Source organism: Danio rerio, chromosome 4 (genome assembly GCF_052040795.2).
Source record: "Danio rerio strain M-AB ecotype USA chromosome 4, GRCz13ab, whole genome shotgun sequence".
Taxonomy (NCBI): Eukaryota; Metazoa; Chordata; class Actinopteri; order Cypriniformes; family Danionidae; genus Danio; species Danio rerio.
The window spans coordinates 12,022,480-12,034,844 of NC_141024.2; the positions used below are offsets into that span (position 1 = coordinate 12,022,480).

Here is a 12,365-nt window from a genome sequence, read left to right on the forward strand (position 1 = left end):
ACAAACCTTTCATTAAAGTTTTCCTAAACCTATTGAACAACACCTTTTGACCTTTTTTGATCCACTTTAAATGTTGACTACTGTATGTTGTGGTGTGAATTACAAAGGTGCTCGATTTCAAATTATTATTGGTTTTAAAAAGTCCTTGAATTTGGTGTTGAAAGAGTTGGAACACTGGTATAAGTAATGTTTTGATGAATGCATTATATGCTGGTATTGTGGAGGAACTACGTCTCCCATAATCCCTTCCGTGTTTGCCGTATTCAGTCTGAAATGTCGCAAATCATAACACCACACAAGCGTCTTCTTTAAATATATCATATTTACCTTGTCAGCAGCATGGTGTTTGCTTATTGTGCGAGTGATGTATTTTAAATTTCACTTAAAAGTATTAAATTATGGAACTGACCTCTGCCAGATCAACATATTATGGTGACATCGGTGAGTATTTATTCTATAACATTGCTTCTGGTGCACAACACACTCATGCCCAGTGCTTAACATTGCTATGCAATAGATTGTGAAATTATGATCGCCATAACAGTTATAAATTACCATAAGCTGTGTGTTTAGGTCACTGGGCAGACCGTACGCCGGTACATGAGGCTGCGTCTCTGGGTCGCGCTCTGCAGTTACAGCAGCTGATAGCAGCAGGAGCATCAGTTAATATCGTGTCTGTGGATAACTTCACACCTCTGCATGATGCCTGCATCCAAGCCCATCCCAACTGCGTTAAAATACTGCTGGAGGCTGGAGCTCAGGTGCGTTTCCAGTCCAGAACAACTGCTCCATAACCCTTCTGGAAATATTTTATCCAGATTACCCTTAGAATAATGAAGCCCTTTAAGCTAAATGAGACAATGTCTTGCGTTAATGGAACATCTGCTTGGACCAGTTCGAGACTTAGTTTCCAAATTTCACTTGGAATTTGAGCATTTGTTTGAATGCATACAAAAACCTATAGCATTTTTAAAATTCATAAATATATTCCACAAATTCTAAGTCTTCTTTATTGTGGCAGATACATTTAGAGTAATAAAAATGAGCTTTATATAATAATAAAAGACTGTATAATTTGTGTGCGCAGGTGGATGTGCGCACCATCCATGGCAGTACTCCTCTGTGCCACGCTTGTGCTGCTGGCAGTATAGAAAGTGTAAAGCTGCTGGTGGATCACGGAGCATCGGTCAACCCTTCCCTGACCGCCCTCACAGCTTCCCCCCTTCATGAGGCCTGCATACGAGGTGAAACATGCAAGGTTTGTATCAACACTGTTTTTATACTTTATTTATTTTCATCAAGAGTGCATCTCTGTGCAGGAAACCCAGACTGTGTGAAGCTGATGATAGCAAAGGGAGCGCTGCTGGAGGCCTTTGACATTTACTTTGGGACACCCTTACATGCTGCCTGTGCTAAAGCTCACTTTGACTGTGCCCTGTTGCTGCTCAATGCAGGTGAGATATTTTGTTTTTGTAAGAACAAACCATTTGTTTTGTTGCTCTATTATTACACTACCTGACAAAAGCCCAGTTGTAAGAGCAACAAATAATAGCTTGACTTCTAGTTGATCATTTGGAAAAGTGGCAGAAGGTAGATTTTTCAGATTTACCATCTGTTGAACTGTATCCCAATCTTCACAAATACTGCAGAAGAAATTCTTCAGCAGGATAGCGCTCCTTCTCATACAACAGCCTCCACATCAAAGTTCCTGAAAGAAAAGATGGTCAAGGTGCTCCAGGATTGGCCTGCCCAGTCACCAGATATGAACATTATTGAGTGTGTCTGGGGTAAGATGGAGGAGGCATTGAAGATGAATCCAAATAATTTTGATGAACTCTGGGAATCCAGCAAGAACGCTTTCTTTGCCATTCCAGATCAGTTATTTGAGTCATTGCAGAGATGTATGGATGCAGTCGTCCAAGCTCATGAGAGTCATACACAATATTCTTTTTTTTTTCTGTTAACTGACAATACTTTTGTCTAAGCAAAGTCAGACCTTACTCTTCTAATTAAATAATTAAAAATAAAGGCATGATCATATTTTATTTTGGTAAAGTAAGTGTCATCTAGAGGCCTTTGCCTTCATATAAACCACTTCTGTTGCATTGTGTTGACAAAAAATATGGATTTTAAGTCTAGTCTCTCTTGCCACAGTTCAGCTTTGTCCATTTATCACTCTTTCAAATATATAAATTAGGAACTGCATAAATGTTGTAATTTAAATAAAATCTGTGGCAATGCAATGTTTTTTGTAGTATCAAAAATGGTTTTGAGTATCAATAATTTCAAAGTCTGCATGAACCAGAAGTTGCAACCTTTTTTTTTGTGTTGGGGCACAGTTCGTAGAGAAATGGAATGTTAAATTAGATAAGTAGGCGTGGCTGTTTTTTTTTTTTTTGGACTGCAAGCTGATTGGATGTATTATATTTAGGGGAAAAGGGTTGTTGTCAAAATTGACAGTTGGAGGGGCGTGGTTATGTATCTTAACCACGGCCGATAGCTCAGACAGAATAATCTGAGAACTGAACTAAAAACAAATAGAAAGCGCATGTTCAGATTTTAATTTTAGATTACAAGGGCAAACTATTTTTTTTCTTAATGCCATTGCTTATATGAATTGTTCCCCACAAAACTAGCAATGTGAGCTTACAAAATCATATTTAATTTGTACTTTAAGCTATCTTATCACATTATAAATTCCACCATTGTGATCTCACTAATTTTGCGATATCTTCTTCTTTTTTTTTCAAAGGTGCAAAAGTGAATGCCACAAAGTTCCATGAGACGGCACTGCATCATGCGGCGAGAGCGGAGAGAGAGGATCTGGTGGAGCTGCTGGTGGAGTTCGGTGGAGATGTCAACATAAGTGATAACTTGGATCATATACCTAGAGACTACACAAAGCCAGATTCTCCTACTAATCTTTGTCTTCTTCAATATGGCAGTATGTTGAAGTTTTGTATGTGGGATATCTTATGAGAAGTCTCGCATTGTTTAATTGACTGTGCATTTGTATTTTATTATTTGTATTATTTTTGTAGGTAACCCTCTGTCTCTGCAGCAGCTGTGTCGTATCATCATAAGGACTATGGTGGGCACCAGAGCAATGGAGCTGATCCCCAAACTAGACATTTCACAGCGCATCATTGATTACCTCATGTTTAAATCATTGATCAGTTCTGAATAGACTTGTGTATTACATTTTGTGGAGTCTTAATTTTGCAAGAGACAGACATCTATTAATTTTAATGGTATCTGGATGCAGCATTTATGATGCAAGCTGAGATTGTGGGGTTTGGTGAGCGCATTAAAAAGCATTGGATGCAACTCAGATTGCACTGCACCGGGTCTGCATCCAGACATCTCTCAATAATTTACTGAAGCTGCTGTTTATTTGATTTAATGCATTAATTTTATTTGAAATTTGGAAGAAATGTTACAGAATACATTATATAATACCACACATATTAACATTTAACCCACATAATATATCCAGAAAAATGTAGGTCTACAGTTTACATATCTGAATATGGTCCTAAGAAGTTGTTTGTATTAATAATACTTCTTCTGAATGTGCCACATTGTCTTATTATAATTATTAATAAATATATGTTATAAATTGTGTCGTAGTTATCAATTAAGAGGCCCTAAAAGCAAATTATATTTGTTAAAATCAAATGTACAACTGCTTTTCACACATATTTAGAACTTTTTGTGATATTTTAACTACCAACCTCTATAAAATGTCTTTTATGCATTAAATATTTATAATGGTATTGAAAAAAATCTTGCTTAGCTTGTATCTGTGACTAATGCACTGGGATTCATTTATTATTTGTCCAAACACTTTTTGTCGACAGCTCTTCACTCGCTATAAACTACAACTCCCAGCATTCACAGTCGAGCGCGTCAAGGACAAACGTCGCGTGTAGTACCAAAACAGAGCAGGTCACGTGATGCATATGCCGCGTTTCTAAACGCAAACAATTCCTGCTGCAATTAGCTAGCTGGCTGACTGTCTTAAGTTTAAATTGTACTGTCTATCAGTTTACTTAAACTGGGATGGAAGTGGAAACAGCAAGACCGTATTTTTTTGGTGACATCGGTAAGTCCAAGAGGAAAGCGTGTCGCCGCAATGTCAGTCAGCGGCGTGTTGTCCCGTTTGTAAACATATTAGAATATTTCACATAATATCCCCGCAAACAATTTTGTATTCAATATACATCTAAACGTAGAAAGCTTGACTAAAACAAGGCTAAACCTGGACTGCCAGTGAAAATCTAACATACGTCTAAGAATAGCCCAAAACTAGACCAGTCGTTTAATAGATTTGAGACTATATGTGTAGTCATTCATTTCTGTTAACTTGATGACTAGTCTAGATATGGCCTTTTTCTTAATGTCAATTAGATTTTCATGGACAGCCCAAATTTAGCATTGTTTTAGTCAAGAGGACTTTGTTTAGACGTCTATTAGACATCAAAAATGCTTGCTGGGATTGCTCTTTAATATGATGTCAACTATAGACCATTTTGGGGGATGTAAACAATAAAAATGGTCCTATTTCCTGCTTTAACGTTATACATATAATTTCCATAGCTTCCAAGAATCCTAAAAGATCCACATATTGACCAATAATGTTAAGATATGATTGAATTTCCTCTTGTTGCAGTTATTAAAATAGTTTGAAAACAAGCAGGACACATTCGTGGACCAATGGCATCACCACATGATTGAAATGGTCTATACTGTTAGCATGACAATAAAATGACATTGAATAACAGTAAGGTCATTACCTATGGTATAAATCCATGATATATATCCTCAATACAGCTTATTCGGTTGTAATTTGAGGGAAATTTATAAATATATACATTCATACACACACATAAACAAACACCATGAAAGCATAACATATAACTAATTAACAGGAAAAATCAAGGCGGCTATCGAAAATATTAGATTAAGTAATGTATAATAATTTTTGCTACACCCTATTTTAATTTAAAATGTGTTATTTTACTTATCTTAAAGATGTTAGGTGATGACTATCTTGAATGAATACAACTAGTTAATAAAACTTTTATAAAAAGGCAGCAAAATATACCGTCTATGTTTACTACATAAATTACTATTTATTACATTTTACTTGAAGTAAATAAAAAAGGTTGTCTTTCCATATCTGGCTTATATATTGATGCTTAACCATCAAGTTTTACCTCATAAACTAAAAGTAGTATTACAACAGTGTATCATTCATAAATAATGCAGTTAAATATTCTCTTGTGTTAATGGTGTTTGTGTGTTGTTATGTTGTTATGTATGTTATGTGTTTTAGGTTTCTGGGCCGAGAGAACGGAGGTTCACAAGGCTGCGTATGAGGGTGAGGTGTCGGTGCTGCAGGATTTGATTTCGAGCGGAGCATCAGTAAATATCGTGGCTGTGGACTCCATCACTCCTCTTCATGAAGCAGCTGCTCGCGGACAGACGCAGTGTGTGAGACTTCTGCTGGATGCAGGAGCTCAGGTATCAAACAGCTACACATGTACTGTCCTCAAAAATGATTCAGACAACTCAAGTGTAGGTAATAGGTTAATTTTACAACTCCCCTAGTGTTAGTTAAAATTTTTCAATCCATTCAGCTGATTTTTGCGTCTAATGGCAGCACTTTTAGCCTAGCTAAGCATAAATCATTGAATCAGATTAGACCATTAGCATCTTGCTCAACAAATTAAATTTTTTTTTTTTTCAGTTTGAATCTTCTATAGTTACATCGTATACTAAGACTGACAGAAAATGAAAAGTTGTTGTCAATGTGGCTAGGAACTATATTCTCACTTTGAGGTAATAATCAAGGAACTTTCGTCAGACTTAGTGAACAGTTTTACCACAGAAGTTTTAAAAAGTAATTATTATAATCTTTTTTTTTTTTTTTACAGAGATGCTAATGGTCTAATCCGATTCAATAATCTATGCTAAGCTAAGCTAAACTAAACATGCTCTTGCCAGACTCAGAGATTGAATTGATTAAAAAAAATGGTTAAAACTGTACTGTTTAACGCTAGGGGAGCTGTAAATAAGCCTTTTTAAGTGCAGTGTTTAAAGCGGTTTCTTCTGGGTTTTGTTGCAGGTTGATGCAAGGAACGTGGATGGCAGCACTCCGCTGTGTGAAGCCTGCTCCATCGGGAACTTTGAGTGTGTGAGGCTGCTTCTGGATTATGGAGCAAAAGTCAACCCAACCCTCACCTCGCGGACCACTTCACCTCTTCATGAGGCCTGCATGGGAGGTCTGGTGCTTTCATGTGAAATTGTATCAGTGTATTTTTAAGAAATACAGTTTTCAAATTATAAAATAAAATAAAAAATGATTAGGTTTTGCTAACATTTATGGCAAATACAGGATTTGTAATAGTTATTTATAATGTATAATTATTACAAGGTTCAAAATAATTTTTACATTGTGTTTTTTTCTTTTATAATTGTTACAGTAGTACATAATCTTTCAAATATTTGTATACATTTATAGTGAAAGTATTATTTAATTTAACAATTTATTTACTAAACAAAAATATAATAAATAAAAGTGTTTTAAAATATGCTAGTAGCTATTTTGCTAGTAGTATAGGCTCTGTAGTTTTTACATAAATATATTTTATAATGTGTGCTATTACATTATTACCTACTATATGTTAAGTATTTTTTATTTATTCATAATGCATTAATTATTTTGATGAAAAAAAAAAAAAAAAAAAAAAATATATATATATATATATATATATATATATATATATATATATATATATAATGTATATAAATAAAATATATATATATATATATATATATATATATATATATATATATATATATATATATATACCTCAAATGCATAAATAACATTTTTAATTATTTAAAAAAAATACATTTTCATAAATTATGCAGTAATTGTTTTATTGTTTAATTGTTCGACCTTTTATAATTCCTATGGTTTGTTTGTTTTATTTAAAATTATCAAATATCAGGTAAAAAATTTTTTTTTTTTAATTGACCTGTTAATAATACAAAAAATATTTAAGAGAATTTTATACATTTATTGATTTACTTTGCTAAACTTTCTTGAGAAAAATAATTAGTTGTTTCTATTCACTGCATAATGTAAGAACATTCTGTGTTATTCAGGTAATGCAGACTGTGTGAGGTTAGTGATTGCTAAAGGTGCCAGTCTCGAGGCGTATGACCTTTACCATGGTACTCCTCTACATGTGGCATGCGCCAACCGACGACTCGAATGTGTCAAGGTGCTATTAAATGCAGGTAAATACAGATGATGAATTTAAATAATGACACATTCTCATTCTTCATTATACAAACCTCAGAGAAATTTGAAATCTTTAAAGGAAAGCATTGTAATCATCTCTTACGTTTTAGTTTAGGTCACAATTCATTCTGTTTACTACTGTTGTATTACTTATTATTATTAAAATATTAACTGTGTATTAGTAGTTGATGGGGGTTGATTAGTTGTAAGTATGATCTTATTCTACATTCCTAATCCTACCCAATACTTTAGCCTAACTTCTACTGTACTAAATATTAATAAACAGCTAATTAATATTTTATTAAGCTAGTAGTGTTAGTTAAAGGTTTGTTAATACTATGAATTGTGACCTAAACTAAAGTATTACCTATTCATTTATAAACAAACAAAAGAGTAGTCTTTTTGTCATATGTTTGTGTGCAGGTGTGCACGTCAATGCCACTAGGCTCCATGAGACGCCCTTACATCACGCCGCCAGGACCAACAATGTGAACATGATTGAGATGCTGGTGGAATTTGGTGCCAATATTTACGCCCGAGACAAATATGACAGGAAGCCAGTGGACTACACGAGGCCAAACACACCCTCAGCGCACTGCCTTCAGCTCTATGAGAGTGAGTGCATGTCAACATTAAAACCTCGCCTTACAAATTAATAAGACAAAGGCAAGTTGATTTACATAGCACATTTCATACACAATGGTAATTCAAAGTGCTTTACATAAACAAGAATAAAAGACACATAAAATACAAGTATAAGAAATCAAATTGAAGAATAAAACGTATGTTAAAAAGTGTAAAACAGGTTTTAAAGGAATTTAAAAAAGGAAAGAAAGACATAATAGTGCAAGGCAGTAGTTTGTGTTTGTGTAAAATTTGTTTATAGTTATTAGAAATGTATTATAGTAATTAGGGCTGCACAATATATCGTTTCAGCATCGATATCGCAATGTGTGTGTCCGCAATAGTCACATCGCAGGATATGCAATGTTTAGTTGGGATTATAGTTAATCAACAATTGAGAGTACATGAGATTTGTGGAGTCATTGCAAAGTATAACCATTACAAAGTGAAATGTAATTGTCTGCATGTGTTTTAAAGGCATTTCAAGAAAGTGTAAAGCATTCGGGCACAATGGCGTACAACATTTGTAACTTTAACGAAGAATAATAATACTGAATTATTAATACAATGAAGACTATACAGTCTTATTCTACATAATACATTTCTGCATCTGAATACTGTTTGGCTCTCCGAAAAACCATGAAGAACTGTGTATTTAATTTTTTTTTTTTTTTTGCTCTATTGTAATTTTCCTTGCAATTTTATTTTTTATACATGATTTACAACCTTACAGAATCAACCCAACCCGTCTAAATTAGTGATTTTTTTTTCACCAACAGAGCTATTTAAGGTGTCTAATAAAATTGTATTGATATTGCAATATTTATTGCAGAAAAAGGAAATATCGCTATGTCAGATTTTTCAGCCCTAATTGTTATTATATAGTAATTGTATTTTAAAAATGGGTTACATTTGCTATATGAACTATTTTATGGTATACTTTTACTTTGTAATATAGAATACATTTTTTAAATAGTTATTTATTTTATGGAAATAAAGGAAACGTTTTAAAGCATACCACCTTATTGTTATTGTATGCACAATAATTTGGAATTGTAATAATTTGGAAGAATTGTTATCAGTAGTTTACACAACATATTTATCTAGTTTATAGTTATAATGCGACATTTCATTTTAAAAATACAGATTTAAAATACCATTTTTGTATAGCTGTTTATAATTTCTATATCTTTACAAAATCCTAATTCATAAATTTGCTGAATTACATTAAACTAAATGCACTTTAAATGAATTACATCAAACTAAATAAACTTTGGACTGAAGTCGTTTAAATAACAGTTGTGGGAAATGTCCAGCAGATGGTGCTCATGGTTTATCAATGGTTTAGCACGGTTTAGTTCATGTGGTTCATCAGTTCATTCCTTCAGTGTGTTCTCTGTTCTCCTGGTAAGATTTAAAATGTTCCAACTGTTGAATTATGTTATGTTATGTTAGTCTTAAATGTTATGATTCTAGTGGTGTTTTGGTTGTATTTTACACCTGACGCAGCAGTGATGCACAGCCGGCTCTGCTGCCTTGGTGCAGTTCAGGATGTTTTGTATGTGATGTTGTAAACAATTACCTGAAGTTTATGATGATGAGATTAAAATCAAGCTGTTGGTCTGGAATCCGTCATAACTCTCATCCGCAAAACACATATTCAAGACCCGATCCAGTGCCCCTCTTCAGAATGTAAACCACGTTAATGAGAATCCGTGGCCTAGGAGCAAGTAAATATTTTCCTGTAATGGTATTTAGAGAGTGGAGAGAATGAAAACGACACTGCAGACATTCAGGTTGTGTGTATCGAATGATAAGACGGAAGGTCCTGGTCTTGAATTTAATCATACAAGATAGTTTTATCTTCTGGAATGCTCTCTTTTATCGTGTTTGCCTTCCATAGAAACCAAATGCAATGTCAAAATATACACGGGATTAGCAGAAATGGCACTTGACAGTAAAAGCATGGCCACACAAAATGACAAGGCCCAACACATACTCTCCATTGAACATGTACACATAGACATCAGCTTCTATATAACTGCAGGTTAACTATGTTTATATATAATAACCGTTAAAGGTCTTAGTTACTAGTTAATTAGTTATTAGTTACTAATAAACACATGGTAACTAAACACCTTAACTTTGTCTTTAATTGTAATGCAATAATGTGGTGTGTACTTTTTGTAAAGCTGCTTGAAACAGTAATTATTTTGAAAAGTGTTATACAAATAAGCTTTAAATGAGTTGAATTATTTACTTCTGATGTTTAAAACCTATTTGTGTGTTAATGAATGATAGTGTTACTGATTTAAATGCTGCATGATCTTGTATTTTTCTGCAGGTTCTCCTCTTTCTCTGCAGCAGATCTGCCGTATTACTCTGAGGACCGTCCTGGGCACCAATGCTGAAGATGTGGTGGGAAAACTGGATATTCCCAACCGTATTATCAGTTACCTCTTATACCGATGAAGCTCAAGGTGTGCAGACACTGTGGAAAACTTTTTTTTTTTTTACCTCAAATGCACAAAAAACTTGGTATTTCTCAAACAAATATTACTTATATTAGCACTTAAGCATCATAGGAGGCATATACAACTTGATTTTGTGTGGGAAAAAAAAATCTTGGGAGTTTTGTATGGTGCTGCTTTAGACATGAACTGCACACTTCACCTTATGTTTGCTCACAAAAAATGCTGTCATTATTAACCGTTAACTGTAAGCGTTTCATGTGATACTAAACACCTATAAGCTAATTTTGTGTGCAATATTGACAAAAATGTATTTATTTATTATTCTCAATTGAGTGTTTTAGGCCTGTTTTAGGCCTCTAATGCAGTTAAAGACAAAATGATTAGCATTCCTTCGAAATTTTGATTCTTTTAGATATTTTCTAAGTGATGTTTAACACAGCAAGAACTTAGTTCATTAGTGGCATAAAATCAAGCCATCAGTCATGTGAAGGTCTTTGAAATGGCCAAAAATGATTCAAATAAAATAAATTGCATAATAATATTAGTTTATTTAATACTTGGTTTCTCAATAAACAAATATATATATATATATAAGAGAATATATTATTATACTATTTTACTGTTTCACTGTAATTCCTATTATGTTTCTCTTCTATAGAAAGTCCTATTTCTTTAAGTTTTCCTGAATACATTTTAACAAATGGCAAGCAGAATAGGATCAGTGCTCGAAAAATAAACTTTTTGAAATTCAACCTGAAATAGGAACAGAATCCAATTTTTATTTTTTTAGTTCAAGACATGATGAGATTGTTTTCAGAAGATGCTGTATTGGACACACAAGACTCACACATGAACATTTACTCAATGAAGAAGAACCCCAAAATATCAACATTGCTACAGAAACCAAACTGTTAAACATATTATTGTGTAATGCCCTATTTTTTATGTTATCAGACAGCAATTTCTATCTGGAGAGACTTTAAATTAAATATTTTTAAATGCAAATCCTTCTAAAATTGTACAATTTTCAAAAGTAAACCTTAAAACACAGTTTTTCAATTTTTTATCTTATATATATATAGGGTTGCACGGTTATCGGTAGCACCGTGATGCTATGGCTGCAAAATACTAGCGGTGCCTCTGTAGTTTGTAATCGGTAGGATGATCATTGACAGTTCTAACGGTTAATGTTGCACATGGAACAGAACAGTCACAGTATATACAAATAAAACAGAATAGCTGTACAAATAAATATGTATAAGGTCTAAATTATAAATGAACTGTGATTTAAATTTAAGTATTTTAACACATAAAATATAGATACTACTTGGATGTTGTGATACTTCAGCTGGTGTAGTATCTTAGCCTAAATTTATGGTATGATGACAACCCTACTTATATGTTGTCATTTATTATTATTTATGTATTTTTATCTTGTGTATTTATTGCTGTTGATTACTTTTAATTGTTAATGTAATATTTTTATAATTTTAGAAAAGTGTGATTTATAAAATGTGATAAACTTGATCTTTTTTTAATTTTATTTTATTTTGCCATGACACAGCCATAGAAGCTGATATGGCTATAAACTCAAAGTTCTCTCTCTCTCTTTCTTTTCGTTTTGCTGGAATAAAAAAAGAGAAAAGTACATGTAAATCGGCATTTTTATCAGTCCCATTAAGAAATAAATTTTTTCCACTGCCTTCAGAACAAACCATGTTTGTGCTGTAGCTTACCTGTTAACCTAATTTAGCTAACTAACCTTTAAATTGTAATTTAAGCTGCATACTAATGCAGTATATTGCAAAGTTACTAGTAAATCAAGTAAAAGTGATTTCTTTTATGAAAAAAGCAGCCTTGGTGATTAAAAATTCATAAACATTTAAACAATACTCCATGTAAATAAATTACACACAATATACAGGGTGTCTGCAAGGTTTTAAAACGTTTTA

General features: G+C 33.1%; 2 protein-coding genes across 10 annotated transcripts in view; both read left to right on the forward strand.

The window, feature by feature from the left end:
* The first annotated feature begins 319 nt into the window (after positions 1-319).
* Positions 320-3,619, forward strand: asb13a.1 (ankyrin repeat and SOCS box containing 13a, tandem duplicate 1). Its single transcript, NM_001002528.1, is given in 6 exon segments — positions 320-441; positions 574-761; positions 1,088-1,244; positions 1,320-1,454; positions 2,753-2,944; positions 3,042-3,619. Coding segments are annotated over 6 exon segments (861 nt in total). The 5' UTR covers positions 320-398; the 3' UTR covers positions 3,188-3,619.
* A 317-nt stretch (positions 3,620-3,936) lies between these two features.
* Positions 3,937-12,365, forward strand: part of asb13a.2 (ankyrin repeat and SOCS box containing 13a, tandem duplicate 2) — a 169,571-nt gene continuing 161,142 nt past the window's right edge. For 7 of the 9 annotated variants that reach the window (XR_015482109.1, XR_015482110.1, XR_015482111.1 and 4 more), the window contains exons 1-6: positions 3,965-4,105; positions 5,339-5,526; positions 6,131-6,287; positions 7,177-7,311; positions 7,739-7,930; positions 10,284-10,419. Coding sequence is in view for 2 of the 9 variants with exons in the window: in NM_001126110.1 (NP_001119582.1) it covers positions 4,063-4,105; positions 5,339-5,526; positions 6,131-6,287; positions 7,177-7,311; positions 7,739-7,930; positions 10,284-10,411 (843 nt within the window). In the remaining 7 variants the exon portion in view is untranslated. Of the gene's footprint in view, positions 4,106-5,338; positions 5,527-6,130; positions 6,288-7,176; positions 7,312-7,738; positions 7,931-10,283; positions 11,230-12,365 lie in introns of those variants that run through there. The other 2 variants (NM_001126110.1, XM_087247145.1) reach the window with 2 other exon arrangements.